Genomic DNA, 26,885 nt, shown 5'->3' on the forward strand with positions numbered 1-26,885 from the left:
CTGTTATATTAAAGTGTTGAACTCTGCTCCCCGGGTTGCTCTGTACTACCGCAAAACTTCTGCATATGAAATGTTTCAAAAGAAGGAGCTGGTGTGGCTTATTTGTCACTAAAGTGAACTATATTGCATATAAAAGTAAGTCAAGGCCATGTGTGTTTTTCAGGGAATACCATCTATTCTTCCAGCCATTTCTAGCTGGGTAGAAGGCAAATATTAACTAGGACCTGTGCAATGAATGTTTTGTAATGGACTGCTATGTGCGAAACCAGAATGCTTTAGAGTGAGAGGGAGCAGCATGCAAAATAGTGAAAAACTGAGGAGAGGCAAGGTAGCTAAATGTAGACCTTAACCTACAAGGAGCTGTTGGAAGGAAAAGGGGTTAAGCGTTTGCCAGCTGGCTGACAGTACAAGGCTTGGGAAGGGCTCTGATGACATCTTGCCAAGAAAAAGCAGGTGCATTATAGAGGGGAGCAGGACTGGGTTAAGGTTTAGAGGTTTCATGGAAGCTACTTGTGGGCCATGAGGGCAGTTGGTGTCTGTTCAGTCATGTCTTTGTGGGAGAAAGCTGCAAAGATGGCCTGAGGTGTGAAGTGAAACTACAATTTTTGAACACTTTGTCTTGTGTCTGACCACACCAATTCATATCAGCTGCGGTTTCCACACAGGTTTAGATTTTAGATGCCAGTTTAAGTGGCAGCTCACACTGGAGTTACAGCATGCTTGTCCTCTTGCAAAGAACTACAAGTTCATCTGCTCTTAAAAGCAGTGTTGCCTCAACTGTACAAGAACAGTTCAAAGAATGAAACCTCATACATCTCTATGATTATATCTCTTGTAAACATGCGGAAAGAGGAGTATATTAATCAAGCTTGGTTTATACAGTATAGCTTACATCACTGTATGCTAGCATAACTTGTCTGTGCTAGAGGATTGGGGGTTTTTTTGGCTTAACTATGCTGGCAAAAGAAAATTACACTTTATGCAAGAGCTATTCCAGTAGAAATTCGGAAAAATTCCACTAGAAAGCTGAAAACTGAGTAGCTTTCTGTGGAGGCTAACAGTTGCTGTAGCTGAAATCTTCAAAGGCTGGGGCTGAATTACCAAACGCATTTTTTTCCCTCCTCAAGATGACTAATGCTTCTCCTGATTTTTCTTTTTTTAAGGAGTAGTGCAGGGTGCACAGGGCAGTGTAGCTTGAACGCTCTTACCACACTAATGGAAAAGTATTCTTCTTTGCAGCAAAAGATGACATCTACGTTTTTGCTCATTGGTCTTCTCATTCTACTGATACCTCTGTTCAGTGCTGGTAAGTGAAATACATTGCTGAAATTGCCATTTTAAAAAGAAAACCTGCAAGAGACAAGTTGTGTGTATTTAGCAGAAAAGAGGTACTGAGAGCAAATAGTAGATTTGGGTTTTTTTTTTTTTTCTTCAGCATGTTGAAGATATGCTGAATGCCTCCTCTTGGAGTGAAGTTGCACTGGGGATGGAATGGACAAACTGAAAAATATTTTTAAATCTAGACACATAAATTTAGAGAACTGAGGCTTTGATTAGCCTCTCCCTGATTCCTATGAAGAAAGTTCAAAGAGATTGTCTTCCTTGGCTTAGCTGTTGAATGCCTTCTTTAGGAGACATGGTGTAGCTCCAGTCCTGAAAGCAGTAGAGCTCAGTTTCCTTTACAGTTAGTTAGTAATATTTTTAATGGTAGATCTAATTATTCAGTGCAATTTAGGACTTCATAAATTAATGGTGCTTGTCTTGCTGCTCTTGGTATAAGCAGTCTAATATTAATGTCTCTGAATTAGTTTAGGCAACATAGGGACCTACTTGTAAACCTCTAAATTAGGTGATGGGAAGGTGGTGGGACTGGAAGGATTACTGAAGACTTTTTTATTTTGAAACTTAATACATTAGCTTTGTACTTATGCAATCATTCATCAAGATATGCAAAAGCAGTTCAGTCAGACGTTTTGCAGCTTCATAGGAATTCAGCGTTGCACATGCATGCAAAAGATTGGAAGCTTTTAAAGTCTGCTTTATAGCCAAATGGCCTGCTCTGTGCTAAACTGGTATTCGCTGAGCAGGTTTTGCTTTTAGATTTGGTTTCTTGATGACTTCTTGCATTATCTGCCCTTCTTTCTCTTGTATTTTTTTCGGCTGGTATTTATAAAAAACAGCTTGCTAAGCTGCATAATTGTATCTTGTCAACTTGTTACATAGCTATAACTGTAAAAATTCTGTTTATGCTCACCATTTATTTGGTGTTCAGATTAATTTTCATAATTCAAAGGTCTTTCTCGACAAAGATGACAGAAATTGCAAATGTAGTAAGGAAATAATACATTATAGTCAAGACTTCTTAATCTAAATACTGCACCGCTCCAAATTCCCTTTGTATGTTGGTTCACAGACTTCTTTGCGTTGAGGTCTTGATCTCATTCCATACTGTCTTTTGCTTCAGGTCAAAACCCATGGGTTTTTTTACACCACCTCCTCTCCCCCCCCCGCCCCTTTCTTTTTTCCTAATTTGTTTTTGGCCACACAGTTGTAATAGTCAGAGTACTGTGAGGAGCTCTGCACTGGTACCGTTTGCACCATGCTTCTCATAGGTAGTTTCGACATTAAGAATCTGGTAATTTTGCAGAAGTACTAGTATGCTCAAATAACAAGGACAGAACAGGTGAGCTGTGAAGCTCATGTTGCCTGGTGAATCCCGTGTATCTTATAGCCTGGTTTGCACTGACACTGTTGGACTTGCTTAGTGCAGACAGCCTTAATAGAGGGAAGTTGTGGCTTAAGCTTTGTAAAATGTGTGGTTTAGATCCTCAACCAGAAGGTGCTAACAAACAAAAAATGGTAGCCTTGTGATGTTTTAATAGTAAATTGTTACAGAAAATTTATTTTCTAATTCTGTGTAACTTGGAATGGATGTTAATATTTGTAAAACATATAAGTGTATGGATGAAAAGCATTGATAACTTTTTCTTGTTTTTATTTAACAGAAAAATGCAGTATTTGTGATTACTTTGTGCTTGTTGGAGAGCCTACAGCTATTAGTTGCCCAATAATTACATTGTCAGTGCTTTACTCTGACTACAATCTGACGTGGTATAAAAATGGTAGTGCTACACCAGTAACCACAGACAGAAACGCCAGGATCCATCAGCGAGAGGGCTTGCTTTGGTTTATTCCTGCAACGCTGGAGGATTCTGGGCTTTATGAATGTGATGTAAGGTAAGGAAGGGAGGAGGGAAACAACTGGGTTGCTAATGCTTACGAACGTGATAATGTGTTCATGGAACTTGAGTGTACAGAATTTTTTGGTTTGGGTAGGGAACTTAGGTCAGTTAAAAGCACTCTTTTGACCATGCATTTTGTTTCTGCATGCTGCCTTTTTTTTTTTTTTTTTTTCCTTTTCTTCCACACACTTATGATTGCAAAACTGGTTTGTACGGAAGACTGTTTATCTTAAAGCATGATAATATTAACAGTGATCTGTGTGGACTGTTTGTTTTGTTTGTTTGGATGAAGTGTGAGGTCACAGGGAAAAGTCTTAACTCTTCCAGGTTTTCCTGTGTACAAATTGCTGTTTGATACTGACAGATCAGAAGAATATTTTGGTTTCTTCATTGGACATGGTTAAATGGAAGAAGGCTCTAAGAGGACCAAACTCTGCATGTTATGCAGTATCACCACATACAGACTTTCTGGAGAGCTTAGCAACTTTTTGGGAATCCTTTTAGAAATTTACAAATTAAAAGGCAGAAAACCATTCTTATGTTTTCTTCTAAAATATTACCAAATGTTAGTGGCCAAACATGAGAATGCATGTACAGAGCAAAGCAATGTGCTAGACAGCTTTAGAGACAGTGAAAGTAATGTGTCCTCAGTAGCGCTCAAAAGACCTGAGTGTACAGAGAAGAAATAAAAAAGAATAGATTCTTTTCACCTCTTTGGTACTTTAAAGCTCTTGCCATATTTACAGCTCAGATTAGTGTACTGGACTTCATCACGTAAGGTGGTCAAATCTTGCTTGTAATGGCTGAAGTTCGCTGTGTGCTGAGCAGTAAATTAATTTTGGAAAGGCACACAGAAATTTTTTTTTCCCCGCATGGTCTTGCCACAGCATGCTGGGAGCAGCGAATGCAGGCTTTGTTTTAGTGTGCAGTTACGTGTACTGGTGTGCATACAGTACACCAGTTATGCTGAAGTGGTTTGGGTTGTGAATGTAGTAACAGTGATCAGCAAAAACTTCCAGCGTAGGCACAGGTCTCAGGCCTTCGCACCTTCCTGCTCCAAAGTCAATAATGAAGCTAAGATTGGAAGCCAGAAGAAATGTAATCCTTTCAGAGCTACCCCGTTAAATAACTTCAGTCTTGCCTGCTATGTTTCTTGTTAATCTAGCTATGAGATGTGTTCCCACAGGCACCTCCTCACATCCCTGGCTTGCGTAATGTCAGCAGGACAAAAAACTTGCTAAAGTTCAGTTGTGTTAACTGTAGGCTACATTTTGTGCATCAGTCGCTTAAACCTTAATTACAGAGCTTGTCAAGGTGCAGTATATAGAAGTTGAAGCCAGGACTGTCAAAACATGCCGTTTTCTCTTCTTGAAACTTCTTCCTTAGCATAGCATTGAGAAGTGAAGAGTTAAGCAATGAATTAGAGAGTATTCCTTTACTTCTGGCATAGGCTTCTGGTTTCCACTCCCATTGTTCCTCTGCTCACAGGCTCTTGTGAGCTCTCGGCGTGAAGTGGTTTCACATTAATATTGCACCTTGATGTATATGTTGTTCGAAAGCTAAGAGTTACAGCCTGCTTGTCTTGATATGGCCCTCCAAGGAATGCTGAGATGAGCCTGTCATCTCTCGTTCATTTGGCACTGAGGGTGTTCCAGTGCATGTATGTTTTGTGTTACCCTGCATTACTGTGTGTTGGCAAGCATAGCACTGAAAATGGCAAGGCTGGGTTGATGCTGTGGGCTCTGCGTAACATCAGCTGTGCGAAGTCCTGGCTTTCCCTCTGGTGCTTGCAGAGCAGACCCCACTTCTGTTCACAACACAGAATCAGAGCTTATTCCCATATCTCTCAGTCTGGAACAAGGGGTGAGGAGCTGAGGGTGGTGTTTAAGAGCTAGGGGGGCTGTAGCGAGGGTGTTAGAGGCAAGGCTAGTGGGGATGCTGAAGTCCTTCTCCGTAAAGTCCCTGACTTGCTGGAAACAAGGAACCTTATTGTTAATGACCTGGCTTGTCTGCTGTTCTCATTACAGGACCCCTAACCACTCTAACAAAAAAACTATAAATTTAACAGTTTTTAAGAACGACAACAATTTGTGCTTTAATGGAAAGATGAAGTTTGAACAAAAAGTGACAAGCACAAACACCGGAAAGATTATATGCCCTGATCTAGAATATTTTAAAGATGAAGACAATGATCAGCCTGAAGTACATTGGTATAAGGTATTGTGCATGTGTATTTCAGATATACATGTTAGAAAATATTCTACTTAAAATGTGTTATGAAGTAACTGTGAAAAGCAGCTTTTGGAAGGGAAGGTTTATTTTCTCTACAGTTTGAGTAAGGTGTGTATCTCGCCACACTACTGGGGAAGTGTAAGGAGGTACGGGAGGCATATTTAAAAAAAAAACACAAAACATTTGTCCATTTTTGGATTGCAGATTTTTTCAGAGTAAAAAACATGTGGTTTCGTGTGTTGATTTGTGAAAATCTAGTTTCTCTGATTATTTTATGTAGATAATAAGTTTAAAAACTTGTACGTTTCCTTAAATACAAGGCTCTGCATAATAATTTCAGGTTCACAGAATATTAGGCTTACCCTGTCTCTTGATCATGGTGTGCTTTTCTTATGCCTCTTGCTCTGATTCTGCCAAAACACTCTGTAGACTATGCAAGCTTAGAAACGTGTATTTTGTCTGTGTTAAGGTAAAATTCCAAAGCGATTCAACTCTTAATTCTGATGCTGGTATTAAAGTAGCTACACGGACCTGTACATGTAAAATAACCTTGGTGCTGCATCTATCTACATTTCTTCTTTAGAGATTAAGTGATTCTAAACTGCTTATAGGTCAGAGAAGAGAAGGAAGTTTTTCACTGTTCGTGCATTGCCTCAGAAATGGTAATAGACCCAACAGCACGAGGCACTGCTACAGCAGCTCTCACTCATCGCAGTGAAGTAGGAATGCAGATGTGTATTCTCAAACTGTGCTACATGCATAATAACTTTTATTACACCTGAGATGTTTAACAGCTTGACAGTTATCTGAAGGCAGTGAACTAAAACACGGCATTTGAAAACTTAAAAAATTGGCAGCAGTGACTTTTAAAAAGTGCAAATGCAGCAAGATGTCATCAGGCTTCACGTTATGGTGTAGTGATGTTTGAATAAGAACCCACATAGTGGCTTTGAAAAAAAAATCAGTATTTGGCAAGTATTTTAATAATCAGTAGAGTTCAGTAACTTATTTAATTATGAGGTTATTAGTTCCCTTAAACCACAGGTACTTTTGATATATTTAGGAGTGCAAGCCTGGATTTCTTGAAGACAAGAGACTTCTTTTGGCAGAGGGTGAAAATGCTGTCTTGATTCACAATGTAACTGTACAAGACAGAGGAAACTACACATGCCGTATGGTATACACCTATATGGGAAAACAATATAATGTTTCACGAACCATAAGTCTAGAGGTTAAAGGTGAGTGCATTGAGGCTATTCTCTTCTCCTTTTGGCTCTGCTGTAAATGTTTGTATGCAGGCATAAGCTATTTGGCACGTTACTTTTCAGGTCGGTGAAATTAGACTTGCAAATCTTCTTTAATTAAATTTTTCCTGAATGCTAAAATTAAAATACAATAATGCATGTTGCTACCCTTAAGCATTGCTTCTAAGGAAGAATTGTCATGGGGAAATGAGAAATGTGGGGTTAGGAGTGAGAATTAGAAGGAAGCAGTAGTTACTGGGGTGGGGTGGTGTTTTTGCTAAAACAAATAATGCACCATTAAATTAGGTGAATTAAAAAAATTTTTTTTTGCTGAGACCATCACAGCAAAACACCTGCTTGTGGCCCTATTAGTGAGCTTGTTTATAAAGTTCACTAGAATCTCATTTGATAGGAAAGGAGATATGACAAGCTGTATAAATACTATAAAGTTAATAAACCTTCCTCTGGAAAGGGTTGGCTTAATGTTGGCACTTGGTTGTGCTTTTCTGTATCTAACAGGACACAGAACTGGCTGTCTCACTCCCCCAGTACTGTCATTTATTGCTGTGATGGTTGTGACTGCATCTTTGTAGGCAATGTTACTGATGACCTGACCACTAACATGATAGTAGTCTTGTCAGAAATGTTGGATGGAGGTAGAGTGTCCAATTTCTTAGATTAAATAAAAATTCTGACTTTAGATAGGTGATACAAGGACAGTGGGTTGTTAGCAGCGTGTCTCTGTATCATGCAGAACGATACAATTCCAGCCCAGTTTAAGCGTGTACTTGTTTACTCTTTTACTTAAATACTTACCTGATCTAGGAAGTCGACGATACAATCCCTCTTTCTCTTCCTTATCTATGTTCCTGACAAGGTTAATGGCATTTTTTGTTTTGTTTGTGTTTTTTGGTTTTGTATTACTTTTATTTCAACTGCCAGTAAATTTGAGATTTTCTTTTTGAAGTATTTTTAAGGTAAGCTAAAGCCTTTTGTTCATTTGGAAGCTAAAACAGAATAATTTGGATAGAGTACAGCAAATATAATGAGATATTTTCTGTTGTAAATTTGAAACTGGTAGTAAGTCTGGAGCTACAATGGTACCAAACAATAGAACAAAAAAACCAATCAGTTGAAGTAAGTTGTGGAACTCCCCTTACCTGAAATTTTAATTTTCTCTTTGCTTCTTTTAGAAGGACCACGGCGGATGAGACCAGAGTTTATTTATCCGAAGAACAATACAATTGAAGTAGAACTTGGTAAGTAGTTACTATTTAAGACACCATTAACATTCAGTAAAACAAATAAGCTCCTGGTCTTTCTGAAATAACGCATGAACAATTCCACTGACTTCAGCAAGAGTGGGAGATAGGCATGTGGATTGATGATATCTGGAAGACAGATGATAAAACATGATTCCCATAAGTAATTTGTGGGGGGAATAACTGTGTGCCTAAGATTGGAGTCTTAACCAGCAGTGTCGGGTGGATGCATATATTTATTTTTGCCATCTGTCCTTTGTACCACTTCTCAGTGTCTGTCTTGACATATACTCTCTATCTGTGGAAATAAGGTTACATATATGTAACGTGGTAGGGTAGTTACCAGTTGACCAATTCAGCAGCGTTTCCCCCTCCTGTGTGTTTCCTCTATCCCTTTCCCCTCCACAACCTGGACTTTATTCCTCATTCTAGGGTACTAAAAGGTTTCAGATACTGATCTTTTGTGAAACGGTGAGCTGCTAGTTGGTGGATATTCCAGGTATTGTTTATCTTGGATGTTTCTTAAACAAGAGATTCTCGGTATAATGATTAACTTTTTCCCAGTGAGTTCAGCCAGGCAGTGCAGCAGGCTCCCCAGGGAAGTTGTGCAGTCTCCTTTCTTGGAGGTTTCGGAACCTGACTGGATAAAGCTCTAAGCATCCTGGTCTGACCTCAGAGCTGGCCCTGGTCTGAGCAGGAAATTGGACTAGAAGTCTCCCATGGTCCCTTCCAAACTCAGTTACTCTGTGATTCCATGAGCCAAGTATATGGTACACAAGTCTTCTCCTAAGCAAACCTATATGGTGCAATCTAAACATGTATGTGGGACACAGTTGTGTTCAACTGATGTAGCCCAGAAGAATGAGTTTTGGAGCTGCTTAAAGTGTAATTTTTTTTTTTTTTTTTTTTTTTCACCAGGGACAACTGTTTCAAACAGTGTTTGATTAAAAAGGGCATTAACTAATTTTGGAGAAGTGTGATTGGCCATTTGCTAGAATTTCCTAGTACAGGATCTAAGCTGCCTTGTAATCTTTTGGGGAAGGATTATTACCAATTAGGTCATTAGAGAAGCTCTGAGGAAAGGTTGCGTTGCGGCTCTGGCACCATATGGTTGCTGAGGCCAGAGCATTGTGGATTATTCTTATGTACATTACATTGCTGGTAGTCCCACATAATGGCTATGTTTGCTGCTGGGATTTTTTTGACATTAAGCTTGTAAATACTGTGTATATCAGGTGTTCTTTTCTCATGTTGAGGCTTCATGTTTCTTTTCACATTATGTGAAACATTTTGTCTGGCCCAAATTCTAACTTTGAGTATATGGTATTAAGCTAAAGTGAACAGCACTGAAGTACTGGTGGGTTTTGTTTGGGGATTTTTTTGTTGCAGTTATTTTGTTTTTTTGGGTTGTGTTCTTTTTTTCTTTTCTTTTTGACCTCAACAACTTGTGAAAGATACCTCATTCTGAAGTTGCCAGGTTCTGGTGAGGATGAGTAGATTGTGAGCAGAATAATGAATGAGCTTTAATAGAAATTATGTTCCTCCAAAGTCCAGAAACCTTTGTTTTAAACAGTGGGAATATTCAGGATCTGACACAAACAGTATTATTTTATATAGTCCTGCAGTCTTCAGATGGTTATTTAATTCTGTTGGAAATATTCAGGAATGGCTCATCAGCCTCTTATTTTTTGGTAATTACATCTTCTTTGTCTTCATTACAATTACATGCCTGAAAAGCTTTGTTTGTGCTCTGCCACTAATAAGGAAATTTGTTCACCAGATTTTAGACTGAAATAGGGAGGCTTGCCACAGTAATTTTTTTTTACCTCACACAAGCCTAATCTTTACGTGTGAAAACTTTTCCTTTTCCTTTGTTATTGTAACTATGGAAGAAATGAAGTGATATTACAGTGGGTTTCCCTGTACTGCGTCTCCCACCCATTAAAATATCACATAAATCTCATCCCCAGTTCTGACTGGCAATTAGTTATGACTTCCCATTTAATTCAAGTCTTATGAGGAGAAGCTGAGGGAACTGGGATTGTTTAGTCTGGAGAAAAGGAGGCTGAGGGGAGACCTTATCGCTTTCTACAGCTACCTGAAAAGAGGTTTTAGTGAGGTGGGTGTTGGTGTCTTCTCCCAAGTCACTAGCGAAAGGACAAGAGAAAATGGGGGAGGTTTGGATTGGATGTTAGGAAAAATCTTGTTAGTGAAAGAGTGGTCAGGCATTGGAACAGGCTGCCCAGAGAGGTGTTGGAGTCACCATCCCTGGAGGTGTGGCACTTCAGGGCATGGTTTAGGAGGCATGGTGGTATTGTGTTGACAGTTGGACTTGATGATCTTAGAGGTCTTTTCCAACCTTAATGATTCTATGAATTCTTACCAACGCAGTCTCTACTCAGGAATCTGATCTGCTTAGGCCCTTAAAGGCTCTTTAATTTACTGCATACATCCTTTAGGATTTTCTTAATCCTTGGTAGTACTTGCTGAGAAAATGGAAAACAGAGCAATTATTAGTCCAGGGGCTGCCTGTGACTCTCAGCCTATATTAAGATATGTTATGTGACAACTTGTTTAGGCTCCTTATTTTAGAATAGCATTTGGTCCATATTTGTTATGGCTTGAACACTGCATTAGTTAAAACTGGATGCCTTAGACCAGCTAAGACGAACAAACCCAGCTTTGATTGCCTTACAGACATTAGGAAAGCAGTCACTTGTGAGACTAAAAGGAGATGGAAAGCCTTCACCCACAAAGTGGGTTTATTGCGGCTACTGGACAACTACAAATGATTCCCTATTACAGGGGGACCATTTAAAGGAAGTTGAAGGTTTTTGTTTGTGGGGTTTTTTTTGTTGGTTTGTTTTTAAAAAAGGTACTGCTATTCTGTATTGGGTTTGCGTGGCAGGATTTTGGGGGGGGGGGGGGGGGGGGGCTACGGGGGTGGCTTCTGTGAGAAGCTGCCAGAAGCTTCCCCCATGTCCAATAGAGCCAGTGCCAGCCGGCTCCAAGAGGGACCCGCTGCTACCCAAGCCTGAGCCCATCAGCGATGGTGGTAGTGCCTCTGGGATAAGGTATTTAAGAAGGGGAAAAAAGTGGCTGCGCAACAGCAACTGAAGCCTGAGAAAGGAGTGAGAATATGTGAGAGAAACAGCCCTGCGGACACCCAGGTCAGTGAAGAAGGAGGGGAACAATGTGCTCCAGGCACCGGAGCAGAGATTCCCCTGCAGCCCTTGGTGAAGACCGTGGTGAGGCAGGCTGTCCCCCTGCAGCCCGTGGAGGTTAATGGTAGAGCAGATATCCACCTGCAGCCTGTGGAGGACACCACGCTGGAGCAGGTGGATGCCCAAAGGAGGCTGTGACTCCATGGGAAGCTTATGCTGTAGCAGGCTCCAGGCAGGTCCTGTGGCCCCGTGGAGAGAGGAGCCCACGTGGAGCAGGTTTGCTGGCAGGACTTGTGACCCTGGGGGGGACCCACGCTGGAGCAGTCTGTTCCTGAAGGACTGCATCCTGTGGGAAGGACCCACACTGGAGAAGTCTGTGGAGTCTCCTATAGGAAGGACTCATGCTGGAGCAGGGGAAGAGTGTGAGGAGTCCTCCCCCTGAGGAAGAAGGAGCTGCAGAAGCAACGTGTGATGAACTGACTGCAACCCCCATTCCCCATCCCCCTGCGCCACTGATGGGGAGGAGGTAGAAAAATCAGGAGTGAGTTAAGACCAGGAAGAGGGGAGGGGTGGGGGGAAGGTTTTTTTAAAGATTTGGCTTTATTTCTCATTATCCTACTCTGATTTGATTGGTAATAAACTGATTTCCCCAAGTTGATTCTGTTTTGCCCATGACAGAATTGCTGAGCGATCTTTCCCTGTCCTTATCTTGACCCATGAGCCTTTCATTATATTTTCTCTCCCCTGTCCAGCTGAGGAGGGGCATGACAGAGTGGCTTTGGTGGGCACCTGGCATCCAGCCAAGGTCAACCCACCACACATTGAAAAGTCATGTTTCTGTCTGGTACCTTTAATGAGATGCTGGGGAAAAAAAAAAAAGACTTTGCTCCTCTTAAATGCCTGCCTGTCGGGGCAGAACCTGGAAAAACCTGTATTTTTGAATGAGAAATGGCAGGAGAAGGTTGTGCAGAAAGTTAACAGTACATTCATGAATGTATAGAAATCGAGGGCATGGAATACTTAAGGGGTTTTCTTCCCTTTGAAGATTGTGCAATGTACTAAACCACATCTTAAGAAAGAAAAATTACTTTTGTGGTGGAAGGACATGAGGGAAGAGATTGGGGAGCATCTGTGATTTCTTTGTGAAGTCTTGTTCAAGTAACTGCTTTGCATGTGAGCTAAAGGTTTATTCCATACTTTTGGTAGAGACTATCCCTTGGTGGAAGCTTCTAGATCTGATGTGGTTCTAGAAAAAGAAACACTGAGATCTTTACATAGGTGAACTGAGAGCCCACCTTCTCCTATCAAATCATAACTTCCATGGGTAAAATACAGAAGGAAAGGACTCCAAGAAAGCTGCTTGCCTTCCTGTAAATGGAACCCTCTGAGGTACATTGGCAATAAATATATGCTGCAACTTGGCTTGCTTTCTTAATACTGAGGCATTCTCTAGGTTCTGGACTGTTGATGGCAAAGGAGCTGAGTGGCAGGTGAGCTTGCTCTGGGAGCAGAGCGTGCGGGTATTCAGAAACCATCTCAGTGGACAGCGTTTGTCAAAAGACTCTGATGTGGAGTAAAGATGAGTGGTCACTAAGAATGGGATTCAGCTCCAGGGTGTAGTTGTCTACACAGGGGTACCTGCACATGAGCTAGGGGCCTTAATTCGTACTATTACCAATGGGGGCTCCATTCAGTTGCCTACACATACATGTCTAGTGCTGTTTTGGGTGGTCTGGCTACTCTAGCAGTGCAGGTTTCTTGAAGATCTGGAGTCCTATCTGCCAGCTCCATATGGATGCCTTGGATGCTGGAGAGCGTCTCAGATGTCACCATACTGTGTACATGCAACTGATTGAAACCCTAAGGTCTGACAGTGGAGTGTGGAGAGCCATTCGGTTGATAAGATCCAGGTGTCTACTTTTACTGTGAGTGGAATCCGGGAGAGCTGAACTCTGTTACTAGCTTAGACATCTAGCTCGCGTGTAGACATAACATTTAGACACCTACATTTAGGGTGAAATTTACATCCAGATTAGAGACACCCAAGTACAGATTACAAATGAATGAGTTTTAAGGACTCTGCTTTTCATAAGGTAAGTGGGTTTTTTGATATCCCTCCTTTTCCCAGCTGTTCCCTAATCACTTGATCCTTCTTCTGTTACAAGACGTTCAGTTGCTGTATTTAAATGTTTTTTGTAGGCTCTCATGTAGTTATGGAATGTAATATATCAAGTGGCATAAATGGCTTGATTCCGTTCTGGCAAGTTAATGATGAGGATGTTGATAGCTTTGATAGCACCTACAGGGAACAGTTTTATGAGTAAGTATCCTTATACGTTGAATTGTAAGTCCATTTCTAGGTGAAGCAATCTGCAATAGTTTGCAGTGAATTCACCATACAATTGACTATTGGTCAAATGTCAGTAATCGTTGAAAGACTGATTAGAAGTCTGCATCAAGTACATTATATTCTTATTGGTTGGTTTTTTTTAAATAAACACTTTATTATAAATACATCAGTATCTGATACAAATGTAGTGAAGCAATCATATGTCGTTTTTTATAGTGCCATTGCGAAACATAATTTTGTAAGGCTTGCTTATGCGTTTGTTCTTATGTAATCCTTTTTGCTAATAGATTAAAGCCTGCACTCTATCATTAATATGGGAAGGATATATTGTTCCAGGACAGAAAGTCACCCCACTTACTTTTTTTGTGAAGTTGGTCCTTTTCTAAGTAGACATAGCTGCTAATCCTCAAGAACACAAAGCAGAAGTTCTTGTTGCAGGATATTTAGGGCTTTTTTATGTTCAGGAAAATTAAACACAAATTAGGCTGATAAAACCAGTAATTTATTTCAAGAAAGTAGGACTTCTGTTACTCAGTGACTGGCCTGTGCTGTAGCAGAGTGTAGATGTACCATTTGCTTTCTCACTGTATCAGTCACTGCTGTAAAATAGAACCCTTAAACGTAGTGCAAAGGATCAGTTCACACTGGTGCAGAAGTATTGCTGTCTCCACAAAGTGCCATCATCAGTGCAAAATATGGCTGCAGAGTTAGGTTGAGGTTGCAGAATGCTTTTAAAATTATCTTTTTTGTTCATCTGTATCTGGCTTCCAGAAGGAATCTTAGTTCTATTTTGTCCCCAGCTTCCTTTAGGGGGAATTATTACTGTCATTATAGATCTGTGTACTTGGTGGTTTGCCTGTAAATATGAGGAACCCAGCTTATGGTCTCTAAAGCAAAATTAAGTCCATTATTCTTTAGGGAATGAAGTTTCTCAGCTTCACCAGTTAAGACACATGTGCAGCTCTGCGTAGCTATGTTTAAAGTTACTATAACTGCAGCTTCTCCTGAAACCAACTTGGTGCTGCTATTAAATAAATCTTCCTGAAAATCATTTAATATACTTAACTTTAAAGGAATTCTTTGTTAACAGTTTTGGCTTGCATGGAAGTAATCTCCATTTCTAATCACTACCCTGCCTGATAATTTTCCCATGCCAGAGACGGAGATGTGCAAAATACATCCTGTGCAAATTCTAAGTAGGATTAATAGCTTGAAGTAAGTTATCAGAGAAATTAATCTAAATGCAATCAGAATGTTTTATTTCAAAAAAATAGTAGCTATTTCTCAGCAATTAAATTTATGGAGCATTTGTTAGTTGCAAAGCACACTGTAGGCATGGCCAACATTATGGACTTGAGGGCTTACACCTTGGAGGCACCTCTGTCCTCTGCTGGGAAGAAAGTTAAAACTGACTTGAACAAATCTGAACGTGTTGCAAAATGATGAGGTTTGTATTGGCATCCCATGAGAGAAGTTGCTGGCAATCATACACGTAATAGAAACTGGTTTTTCCAGATGTTCTGCAAAATGAGTTTCCCTCCTTGAGTACGTAAGGTCAAGTCACTTTGGTATATAGGGTAGGATGCCAGTTTGTAGGTACCTTCCTAGTGTGGCCTCTCCCACCTTATACTTGCACACCTACCTTAGAGCAGGACTGTATTTAGCAGTATAGCATATTATATCTCTAAGCCTCCTGTGGCAATAGATATCAGACATTAAGGCAGTATCACCATGTTTGTTGTCATTTGACACCAGCGTTACCCAGCTTTTGTGAACTTTGTACATTATTTCCCAAGTTAGTTGGTGCCATTGACTGTGGACAATGTGGGCTTGGGGAGTCTGTTAGTACGCTTAGAAAAATCTCTGCTGCATCATCAGGATAAAGAATCCTGGAAGATTATTTTCCTCTTGACATTTTTATTACTAGTTATTACTTGTCTGAATAGTCTTTCATTCACAGAGTCATTTCAGTTGGAAGGGACCTCTTGAGATTGTCTGGTCCACCCACCCCGCTCAAGCAGGGTCAAACAGAGCAGGTTGCTCAGGGCCGTGTCCAGTTGGGTTTTGAATATCTCCACAGGTGGAGACTTCACAGCTTCTCTGGGCAACCTCTTCCAGTGTTTGACCAATCTGACAGTTACAATCTGCTTGTTACAGGGGTGATATTTACTGTGCTTCACTGGCTTCTTGGGTTTATAGAAGTAAAAAAAAGAATGTTCTTGTATTTGTGGATGAATGAATCTATCCCATATTAAGCACTGGTATTTCAGTTTCTTTACAGATGTTTCCTTTTTACTCTTTTTTTAATGACAGAGAGGCGATGCCTCATGGACTTGCTGTATCTGGAACAAAATTTAATATTTCAGAAGTGAAAGTAAAGGATTATGCTCATAAATTTTTCTGTCACGTCATATATGGTTCTCAACAATTTACAGCCTACATCAAATTGGATCGCCCGGGTAAGAGATCGCATCGTGATAAAATGGTGATCAATGATGCTTACTTCTCAGTTACTTTGAGAACATCCTACTTAGAGCTAAAACTGCGTGATGTATACCATTGTGCAAAATGGGCAATGCAGCTTAATACTTTCTTTGATTATTTTTTTGTCATATTCTTAGCAAAATTTAAAAACATAGCACTTTTAATTTGCTTTGTCTTCTCTCGTTCAGTGTTTTAGGAAACACTAATGAAAGACTCCAACTTATTTGAAGCAAGAATGAGACCTCAGGGAAATATTGTGCTTAATTTTACACAGTTGTATTGAAGAAGCATGTGGATCAGAGGAGGTCATGTGTCTAGAGCAGTGAAAATGGCCAATTCTCTAAAAGAGCTGGGGGAAAGACATAATTAAGTGTGGAACAGGTTGTCAAAAGGACATGAATATATATGTGGCCCGGTTGTCCTATCCTTCAGTAACGAATAATGGGCTCAGATTGCGAGGAGAAAGAGGAAACATCTATTTATATAGTAGGAGAAACTCTTAACACGATGATAATGAAGGAATGAAATAGATTGCTTGGAAAGGTTCTGAACTTTCCATTACTGATGCAGGTGCTGTGTTATCACCTTTTGGACAGGCTCATGCATGTTGATTGGGAGCATCCTGACACCTGTTGGGAGACCCCAGTCTTGTGCTCAGAGACCCCAGTCTTGTGCTCAGAGACCCCAGTCTTGTGCTCAGAGACCCCAGTCTTGTGCTCAGAGACCCCAGTCTTGTGCTCAGAGACCAGTTTGACCTGTTGCTGGCTAGCGTTAAATTTTCTTTTTTAGTAGATGAACTTAAAGGTAAAGTGAGCTTTAAAAACTCAAATGCAAGGCTGAAGAAATTAATTTGTTTCATTTAAAAACAGATACACAGAAAAGCAAATCATCAGATATTATAAATGCCCATATTTTTTTTTTTTTTTTCATTTAGCTGCAGAAAAGCCTCTGGTCTATTGAGCTTATATTGAGCTGGCTTTGTCAACTGTGAGCCAATTCTTTGACAAACGTTATTCTCAAACTTACCTTTAACTGGCCACATTGTAAGCAAATAATTGACTGAAAGTGGATCTGAGGTGTAGCTCTTGACTTAAGTTCTTCATAAAGATTGTCAGAATAGGATCTAACCTCAGAAATTCTTTAGTATGCATAAACTAAAAAAGGTAGTTTGTGGAGAGTCTTTGTTTTAAGGATAACAAATCTAGTAAGGACAACAAATCAGTAGGTTCAGTGACAGATCTGCAAAGAGGCTAGAGACAATGGGAAGCTGGTTGGTCTGGGGAGAATAGCATGGCCAGGAAATCACCTTCCCGCGTCTGACTTTCCAAAGTTTTGTACCAGAATTCTCACTCTACTGCTGCACTGGGATGTAGATCAATATTTTGGTGTTTCAGCTGAAGAGCAGCCTCATTTGTCACATTGCTAAGGTATCTTTTCTTTGAAAGATAGAAGTAGGGTTGTCAAATAACCATCTTTGCAGAAAGCATACATGAAAAACTTTCAGTCCTATTCAGTCATTTCTTTTTTTTCCTTAAAAATACTTCAATGACTAAAGAATTTTGAACTTACCTTGTCTTTCTCTGATTCAAGGGTGTAACTGTGTTTTGTTTGTTTTCTCTTTTCTTATTCCACTCTACTGCAGCTCAGAACATTCAGGGTTACTTAATTGGAGGAGGAGTTTCTTTGGTATTTTTATTATTTTTTATTCTCTTCATCTACAAGATCTTCAAAATTGATATTGTGCTTTGGTATCGGGACTCCTGCCACCCTTTCCTGGGTAAAAAAGGTAGGTTTGTGTAACAGTGCTGTGTGTTGTAATGAACCTCCACCTTCCCTTGCAAAGCAATGAGGTAACCTCATGGAGTGTGATTGGTCTTCCCTGGGATATTTGAAAGGATGACATGTTTTTAGGATGTTTAGAATTAGTTCAGATAACAAAAGCATCTACAGGGGAAAAACCAGCAACTTTCCAGGAATCCAGTACTATCATTCCTTTCCCTGAAGACCCACTTCAGTGGTTTGAATGCTGTTCTGACAGCAGTTGTTCAGACTTCTTTTAATTACTTACAGAAAGCAGTAATACAGTGGAATTGTTGTGTGTTTTTTATTTTCCATACATGAACCAGGACAAATTTCACTTTATTTTGTTTTTTATTGGAAAGCACTTCTGATTCTTTTACTTTCTGTAAATTCCTGTCATTCAGAAAAATGTTGATAGGGGCGCTGTCTATGAGAGTATGCTGAAGCATGGGTCATTTCCAAACAGGAGAGGAGGTACATGGCTAGAGAAACAGAAGATATCTTCTAGAGGTATTGAGGTTCTGTTAGATTTCTTTGAAGTCTTTTAAATTTGGTCACTCTGGAAAGTTTGTTCCAAAATATCTAATACAATTCAGACCTTAAAGTTTGTTGAATACTTTGGCTTTGTTTTCATGGCTAAGTGGTTGCTGTGTTTTGAAACTCCAGGTTACAAAAATGACCTGAATTATGTGGCAGCTGGAATTTTAAGTATTCAGTTCTACTGGAGCTGCTATTTTCCAGATAATTCAGTGACAACATTTTTTTACTTAGAGTTAAAAAAGAATATTCAAACCTACTTTTGCAGGTCTCTTGCGTATTCAGATCCAGCATACTGTATTCTAGAAGGCCTGATGCTACAAATATTTCAGGCTTAGTATAATTATACATGCTTAGATAATAGCAGGATTAGAATGTAAAACAATTATTCAAGTGAGGAAAAACCAGTTTAGAGGGTTTTTTTTGTTCGCTTGCTTGCTTTTGTGTCTTTATAATACATTTTTATATTACTCCTATTGCTCACTCTTTAGTTTCAGATGGGAAGATCTATGATGCTTATGTTCTGTATCCAAAGAACAGAGAAAGTTGCTTGTATTCATCAGATATTTTTGCTCTGAAGATACTGCCAGAGGTCTTAGAGAGACAATGTGGATATAGCCTCTTCATATTTGGGCGAGATGATTTACCAGGAGAAGGTAAGCTGTCTGAAGACAAATTACACTTGAGGTGTCTCATTGGCAGCTGCAAACACAACTCAGAAACAGCCAATCAATCCAATGTGATTCTAAATATCTCTCACCATCGAATGAGCTATGATTTTGTATTATCTCTGATGGAGAATGAGAAATACAGCACTGGGTGCTCCCGTGAAATCTGTTTATCTCAGCCTTTCCCTTGTCATTATTTAGCTATTTCAGGTTTTTTGTGATGTCTGGCTAGCCTAGACATCTGGAGATGGAAGGATGCTGAGGGGAAGAGGAGTTGAAATTGTGGTTGTGAATGATCACTAATTGCAGAAAACATGGAAAAGTATGTCTCGCGAGTGGTGTGCAAAGAGCCTGTTGCCTTGAGCTGCCACGTGACAGGATGACCTCTCTACTGTTTCATTGGTACTTGCTCTGAGAACTGCTGTCAAACCAGCAGGATGCAATAAAGGGTATAACGGATGCTTAGACAGTGCAGGTGGAAAAAAAAAGAACACAAAGCAACACTAAGTTATCAAGAACAATCAGCTGTATCAAAGACTACTTGTCCCTAGTGAAAGTTCTTACAAAGCATTGCCTTCCTTGCTGGGCTTTAAAATCCTTGTGGCGGTTTCCTCTCCGTGCGTAAGCGCATCAAATTTAAATTTCTAGCATCAACACTGAAAACTGCAAAGTCTGTCCCACTGACTGCTTATGTGAGGTGAAATGATGAAAGTGTCTGAATCCTTCCTGGTCTTATGGCTTTAAAAATATAATACTGAGACTGAAAAAAATTTGCAGAGCAGGCCTTAAATAGAAGTTGGGTTTTTTTTAAAAAAAAAAAAGTTGGGTGCAAACAAACCTACATGAGGTGGTTCGTGGATTGCTTTTTTACATCTGAAGGCTTTTGGTAATGGTTTGAGAAGGAAGGGTTCCCTGAGAAGTAGAATCTAAAGTGCTGCTTTATTTTTCCTGCTTGAAAAAACTTGGTTTTTTGCAATTGCACCTACAATGGCAATAAAATGGCATTCGCGAGAGAAGTAGTAGATATTAGGTTTATGCAAAACAAGAAGATAGGGTCAGATTGTGTTGCACTGGCCAATTCTCTGCTTGCTCTTATTCTGTCCCTTTTGGTGAGGTAAAGTGTGTTGGCTCAAATATCAAACAGTGAATGAACCAGCATCAACGTGTTGGTAATAAAAAGTAGGAACATACAGCCTTAATTTTGCACAACCTTTTTCTCTACAGCTGTGATCAGCGTTGCTGATGAAAAAATCCGTCAAAGTAGAAGAGTGATAATTGTGTTAGTACCAGAACCTTCCTGTTACAATATTCTAGAAGATGTGTCTGAAAAGCAGCTAGCCATGTATAATGCTCTTATCCAAGATGGCATTAAAGTGATTCTCATTGAACTTGAAAAAATACAAGATTATGCAACCATGCCAGAATCCATCAAATATGTTAAGCAAAAGTATGGTGCTATCCGCTGGAAAGGGGACTTCTCAGAAAGGTCTCACTCAGCAAGTACCAGATTCTGGAAGAAAGTGCGCTACCACATGCCATCCAGAAAAAACGGATCTTCACCAGGATTGCATTTGTTACCACGAGACTTTAATTCTCCCTAAATAACAAAAGAAAAATGGCACTTAATGACTAATTCAGTTCACATAGTAAGTGATGGATTGATTGAAGGTCACATGTATCTGTTTTGTGCAGACAATCTTATCCAAATTTTCTGGATTGAAGGTACTACAACTTCGTCTACAGAAGTGGATATTTTTTTCTTCTGGCCAGATCAACAGACCGCCTTGAAATGTCATCAGTAGCACAGCGATGACATGGAAACCATGTAGGAAGCACATGAGGCCTTTTCCAAGAATGGCACTGTGATTTGTGGAATTCTGTTAGTATTAAAAATGGAGGGGGGGAAAAAAACCCAGAAAACTTGCTTTTTTTGCAATTAAAGGTTGAATATGAAGGGAACGATATTAATTATGATTGTGATACTATGTAATGGGCACTGTTGATGCCAGTATATTTTTTTGTTTCAATTTTTGTAATGAAATTACACAAAACTTTTGTTACAAGTTCATTATTTGCCTAGCTCAGTTTGCTGAAAGATAAATCCCTCTGTTACTGAATCAGTATGTTATCATCCAAGAGAAAAGACAGAGGCAATCCTAACCCCCCCCAAAAGTGCTATTGAACCTGACAAAGCATAAATACTCTTTCCTGATCTTTTTTACTTTTTTAGTCACATGTCCCATGCAGACATTGTAAAAATACCATTGTAATGCTGTACTGAGCCAAAAAAATTAATCCCCAGAGGATGTTTTTTTCCAGTTAAGTGGCTTAATCTATTTGCTCTCATTTTACCCAAGTGGAACAATTAGCTTATGACACAGACTCCCTCATGGGGAGTACAAGACGGTCGGCTTCATCCGCCTTTACCTTAAGGACCAGACCAAGGGGCTTCAGGGCACCCACTTGTCATGGGTCGCTGTTGCTGAAGAAGAGCAGGTCTTCCCTTCTGTTCTCAGCCAGAGTGCTGGCTCTAGCATTTGTCAGCTCTGAAACCTGAAGCTGGCTGAACAGACTAATGTGGCAGAAATAATTTTTTTGCTTGGGATAGTTTTCTCCCAAATTAGTGAGTTTATCTGGTTCCCAGAGGTTTCAGAGTGCAATGGGAGAAGAAATGGGTGGTGGAACCATTCCTTTTGGCTCCAGATGTGTTTAGAAAGTAGACCTAAAAAAGCATTGTACTCCTTAAAGTGAGAGAGGGAGGGAGAGATGCCCTGTGTTACCCCCTGCAGCTGCTTGCTTTTCTCCTTTCTCTCTGCCTTGATGATATAAGGAGTCTGAGCTGACTGTACTGAATTTGGCTGAGGCTGGATGAATTGAGGCTGGAGTCTCAGCTTCCAGACAGCTGCTTGGTAAAGGAAGTTGTTAAAACTTACCGTACATGTTGAATCCTTTCTCTTGCCATGTTTTTGTTTTGGTTTTTTTTTAAAAAAAAAACAAACAAACCCAAACCAGTATTATGTATGCCACAACTATTAACTCTGAAGTTATGTTTGACTTGTGTGTAGGCAGTGATGTAGTTTATAATGATCAATTCTTTTTTCAGGGGAGGGAATTGATTTGACTGATTTTAAAAAGTTTTCAAATCTGTTTAATACCATGCTTATAGCTATGGATTTTGCAGGAGCAGGAGATGTGAGAGCCAAAATGCCTCTACTTTTCAGTCTGTCCTTGAATGTTACATTTTTAAGTTATGAGATCTAGTTGTATATGGAAGCCTCAGGATTTGACTGTTACTGCCCTTAACTGCTGCTTGCAGCTCTGAATTCCTGTGTGTCCTATCAGCTTCTCTCTTGCTGCACCTTTTGCTCTGTCTTTTCCTGTGCAGCTCCATTATCTTGGAACAAGCAATTTACTATTGTATCAAACTCCATCACTTTCCAAGCTGTCCTTGAAGGCTGTTGCTAATACAGTATTAGGCAGGAATTTTCATTTTGAGTTGGTCCTTTGATAACACCACTTGTTAATCTGAAAAAGCTCAGGTTCTGCATTCTTCACAATTTGTCTCCTCATTTTGACGCTGCAGTGTTGCCTTTTTCTTCTTTCATGGCTCAAGCATTTATCATCTTGTGTCTTTCTCCTCGACCAAACAAAACTGAGAGTGAGGTGCCATCCCACAGAAGAACTGCCCAGTGAATGTGGGATGGTGTAACTCTCGTGTTCTGCCTGATAAGTGACAAAACCAGTGGAAATAGGTTCCTCTCCTGCCTAAAGTGCTTTGGTTACCTCGGTGTATGGTGGAAACTTGAAACTCTGGTTTTGAGTGCCTTTGAGCTGTGTGAGTTGAGTGTGTGTTTGGCCAGATTGGAATAAGAATCTCTTCATTTCAGGATAGGAGGGGGAAAAATGCATTTGAAACATCAGACTGTTTCAGACTGTCATGGTACTGGAGTGTTTTACTGATGACTGGCATGTGTGTATAGACCAATGCACGTGCTTGTGTTCTCTTCTCATTCTGTGCTTTAGTCAAGACAGAAGTGTCAAGGGAGGATCAGTTCTGGTCATGAAGTGCCACATTCACTTAGCTGTTGCACACAGTCTGCTTTTAAATACAGTGGTGTTCAGTGACAGCCTGTTGTAGGGTAAGAGAACCTTGAGATCCATCTGAGCAAGGCCAATTGTTACGGTTCACACTGATAGAAGAATTTATTAGGACAGAAGCTGTACGGTTTGGTCACAGAACTCTTCTGTAAGAAGATCCCTATTTCAAATGTGAAGACTAGACACTGGAAGTATGGTATTTGTACTCTGACGACTAGGGTATAATACTGACTTTGCGCTTCCACCATGACACCTCGCAGTATGCAGGCCGACCAACAGCGTTCCAGCGACCTCGGGCCTCCTGAATTATTTTTGCTGACTGGAATAGATGAATGAAAAACTGCTACTTGTTATCCCTACTTTTAGGGATAGAAAAGTTATTTTACTGAGCCAAAATACTGTTTTTTATAAAAAAATATTTGTTCCTTTTGATATATTTATACAAATGATGCTAAAGTTTTCATGTGTGTTATGTAAAGGCACTTTGAAGAAAGGTCCATTTTTTAATTCAATAAAGGCACTACATATTTTTTTCTTACAGCACTGCTGTTTTTTTTTCCTCATTCCTCCACTAAAGCATGCTGAGAGGGAACAACAGCAAGCAGCACTCTTGACTTGTGTCTTAAACAAGACTGCTATATTAGGTCTTTACTCAGGCTGCTGAATATGTGTTGGGGAAAGGGTCTCATTAACCATTTTGTTCATCTGGTCTTGGCACGACATTAGGACTAACCACCTCGCCCTGCCTGGGCTAATGGGAGCTGTGAGCTTGCAGTGGGGTGAAGCTAGAGCCGCCCCAAGGCTGCTGCCTCACTCTCTGGGACCAGCACGGTCCCCAGCAGTGCCCCACTGAGTGACCTTCTGCTGCAGCTCCTCAAGAGCTGGGGAGAATGCAGGAGGCCTCAAATGGAGGAAAAGTGAAGGGCTTCTCAGCAGTAGCAGAGAGGCAGCCTTCCCTGCTTGTCTCTGAGCAAGCCCTGACTCTGATCTGCTGCAGGAGAGCCAGAGCCTTGGCAGTGGTGTAGGGGCTGGTCTCGTACGAGGTGTCATGTTGATTTCAGAGGGGCTAACGTGCTTGGCATAGGGTTTACAGAATAATTTTCAATCCTGATAGATAAAAGGAGCTTATACAAGTGAGAGTTTTAAATTTGGTCTGTACTTTTTGCATTCTGATTGCTTTGAGTTTCATGAAAGCTGTTACTGAATACCAGTTCTGGCCCTTTTTCTAGTACAAGTAGTGCCAGCTCTGCTTACTTGCTAGTTTAATCCTGGGCTTGCTTTTTCTTGCAAGACAGGTATGCAGATAAGAAAGCCAGTAAGGACTTCTTCTGAAATGAGTTTTTATATACCTATGTAACTCTCACAGTAGTTGTTTTTCAGAATCCAAGAACTTTTAACTTCTGTGTAACCAGCAGCACTAAGTCTGATTCTGTACATAGACTCTATCAGCATTTTCATGTGAAATTTCCCAAATTAAGTATTGTCAAGACCTGTGCTGATAATGCTTTTGCTTTTTTCAGGCCTAATCTATACTATACACCTGTCTAAAATGCAGGCAAGGGTTCAGGCTGTGAATTAATGTGTGTTTGAAGGTCCTATGCATTTGTTTCTTCCCCTTAGGAAGGGGATCACTATAAGCATCACTTCCATGCTGACAGCAGCACAGCACGAATCCCTTTTAAACAGGAGGTGGTGGATGATTTGCTTCTGCTAAGGTGCTCTTCATTCCCTACCTCTTCCAAGATACAGCACCTTTGAACTAAGTCTGAATACTTGGAGAATAAAAGACTGCGGTGGGAAGAGTCAAGCTGGAGAAAATTACTGTTCCTTGGTAACTGGACTCAGCATGGTTTACTGCGAGAGCTGAAGCCAGCCTGACCAGCAGGTTTCCTGCCTAGACTAGAGGAACAGTACGAATGTGGCCAGTACTGTGACAAAGCCCTCCCATGTGAGCTTTTCAACTCTTCTACATTAGTTTAGCCCTGTCCTCCTCAAAGCCATTGCAAGCAAAGCTCTCCACTCAGTAAGGAAAATAAAGACCTCCATGCGAGGTGAGTAATGCTAATGTAGTTCTTGGATGTGTTTACTGGTAAGTCAACCAAACCCTAAGCTCCTGGATGAAGCAAGAGAAAGAAAGGTGGGTGGAAAATGAAACGCTGACTTCCGGAGGACACTAAAGCAGACATCCAGAGAGTCAGTCTAATTTCTGCATGTAAAATGAACTCGGACCTCAGCTGGGAGGGAGCTGTGGGCCCACGAGGCATCCTGGAAGTTAGGTAGTGAAATGTCTCATTATCAAATGAACTTTAGCTTGTCTTGGTACAAGCCAAATTCCTGTGGTGAGAGGGAGCCAGGCCAGAGCACATCCCTGTGAGACACTGCTTTGGTTTGTTCTTGCAGGTGCAGACTACAGAGCCTGTGCAAGTGTCACACAGGAGGGAATGTCTCTCCCTCTGATTTAGATTTTGTTCCTAAGTACAAGAAAGTGAAACAAACCACCACCAACAACAAACCCCCCGAAACCCCCCCGAAACCAAAACCAAACAAAAAAACCCCCAACTCCCAAAAAAACTAACAAAAAGAATTCTACCCAAATGGATTTTGTGGTGGTAATTCAGGAATGCTGCTGTGTTTCTGCTCCCAAACACTAGTGGAGCCTTCTGTTCTGATTTTAACACAGTTAATTTTGCTGCGGCTGGTACTGTCAGAGATGAGCATCTCTGACTAGCTTAAGAATTAAGCTGGCTCTATGGTGAGAGATGTTTGAGCAAAGTTATGGTTCCAGCAAAGCTGTTTAAAATTAAAGGTGGTTTTATTTATTTTTATTCCTGGCAAGTTTGCTATTGTTCTCCTGATTGTTTTAGAAAACCAGGAGGAAGGTGATGACTGTTATGAGCATTTAATTGCATACTGGAGGTTTGTGTCCCATTTTGTGAGCATGCAGCTTCTGGGACATTCCTTGGGAGCTGGAGCTCTCAACTCCCAATCTGCCGTTTGATAGGCTTACATGGTAAGCTTCAAAGGAATGTGATAGATGACTAGCAGACTTATCCAAAACACCTTCCAGTCATCAGCAGCCCAAAGAAGGTAGCCCCGATATCAAGACCATTGCTCGCAGGAGACCGTAGCCTCGGACCGACAGACCAGCAAGGACAAGCAACCTGGCCAGCTTGTCCTTGCCACCCGCCAGCTTGAATCTTGCACAGGGTCATGCAGCTTGCACAGCGGCTGCGGTGCATAAATATGGAGCAGTGCAAAGGAGAGTGCTGCACTACTTCTGCACCTGCCTGCTCTGCAGAGGGTTTCATTGCAGGATTCAGTTTTCCAAGGGGTATGAGCGGTTTATCCCAAGTTATACCTGATCCTGTTTTACTTCTTTTGTCTGAAGTTTCTCACACGATAGAAAAAAAAATAATGTAGTGAAACCAGAAAAATGAAACTGTGAGAGGGAGGGCAGGATGGCAGGAATGGTAATTACTCTTTTTTATAAGATTGCTTGTCTTGTCTTGTGTTGGTACATCAGACAGCAGAGAATTTGCTTTTGAATGCAATGCTACTTCCCTAACCTTGTGCGCTGATGTCATGAGAAGTTAATGACAAGACAGTATTTAGGAAACAAGGATGCAATAATGCAAATGCCAGAATGCTAATTCAATGGTTTTGTTTTCATTACATGACAAGCAGTAACAAAATATGTTCAAATGTCTTAGTACTTAAAAATACTGCTGGCTTCTGTTACCATAATGGATTTTATTATGATCAAGTGATACCAACACTGACAAGCTTGAATGTTGTGTGTCCTTA

General features: G+C 40.5%; 1 protein-coding gene across 3 annotated transcripts; it reads left to right on the forward strand.

Moving 5' to 3' along the window:
- Positions 1-39: 39 nt before the first annotated feature.
- Positions 40-23,621, forward strand: LOC104039648 (interleukin-1 receptor type 1). Of its 3 annotated transcripts, none has more exons than XM_064439271.1 (11): positions 40-135; positions 1,225-1,306; positions 3,006-3,237; positions 5,270-5,459; positions 6,538-6,712; positions 7,912-7,977; positions 13,344-13,464; positions 15,808-15,953; positions 17,621-17,764; positions 18,807-18,971; positions 20,208-23,621. In XM_064439271.1, exons 2-11 carry the CDS (start codon positions 1,246-1,248, stop codon positions 20,582-20,584), a joined length of 1,677 nt encoding a protein of 558 aa, XP_064295341.1. In that variant the 5' UTR covers positions 40-135; positions 1,225-1,245; the 3' UTR covers positions 20,585-23,621. The 3 variants fall into 3 exon arrangements, with proteins under 3 accessions (XP_064295341.1, XP_064295333.1, XP_064295324.1); XM_064439263.1 differs by having other exon boundaries at positions 1,240-1,306; XM_064439254.1 differs by lacking the exon at positions 40-135 and having other exon boundaries at positions 1,216-1,306.
- The last annotated feature ends 3,264 nt before the right edge of the window (positions 23,622-26,885 follow it).

The sequence above is a fragment of the Phalacrocorax carbo genome, chromosome 1, assembly GCF_963921805.1.
Source record: "Phalacrocorax carbo chromosome 1, bPhaCar2.1, whole genome shotgun sequence".
Classification (NCBI taxonomy): Eukaryota; Metazoa; Chordata; class Aves; order Suliformes; family Phalacrocoracidae; genus Phalacrocorax; species Phalacrocorax carbo.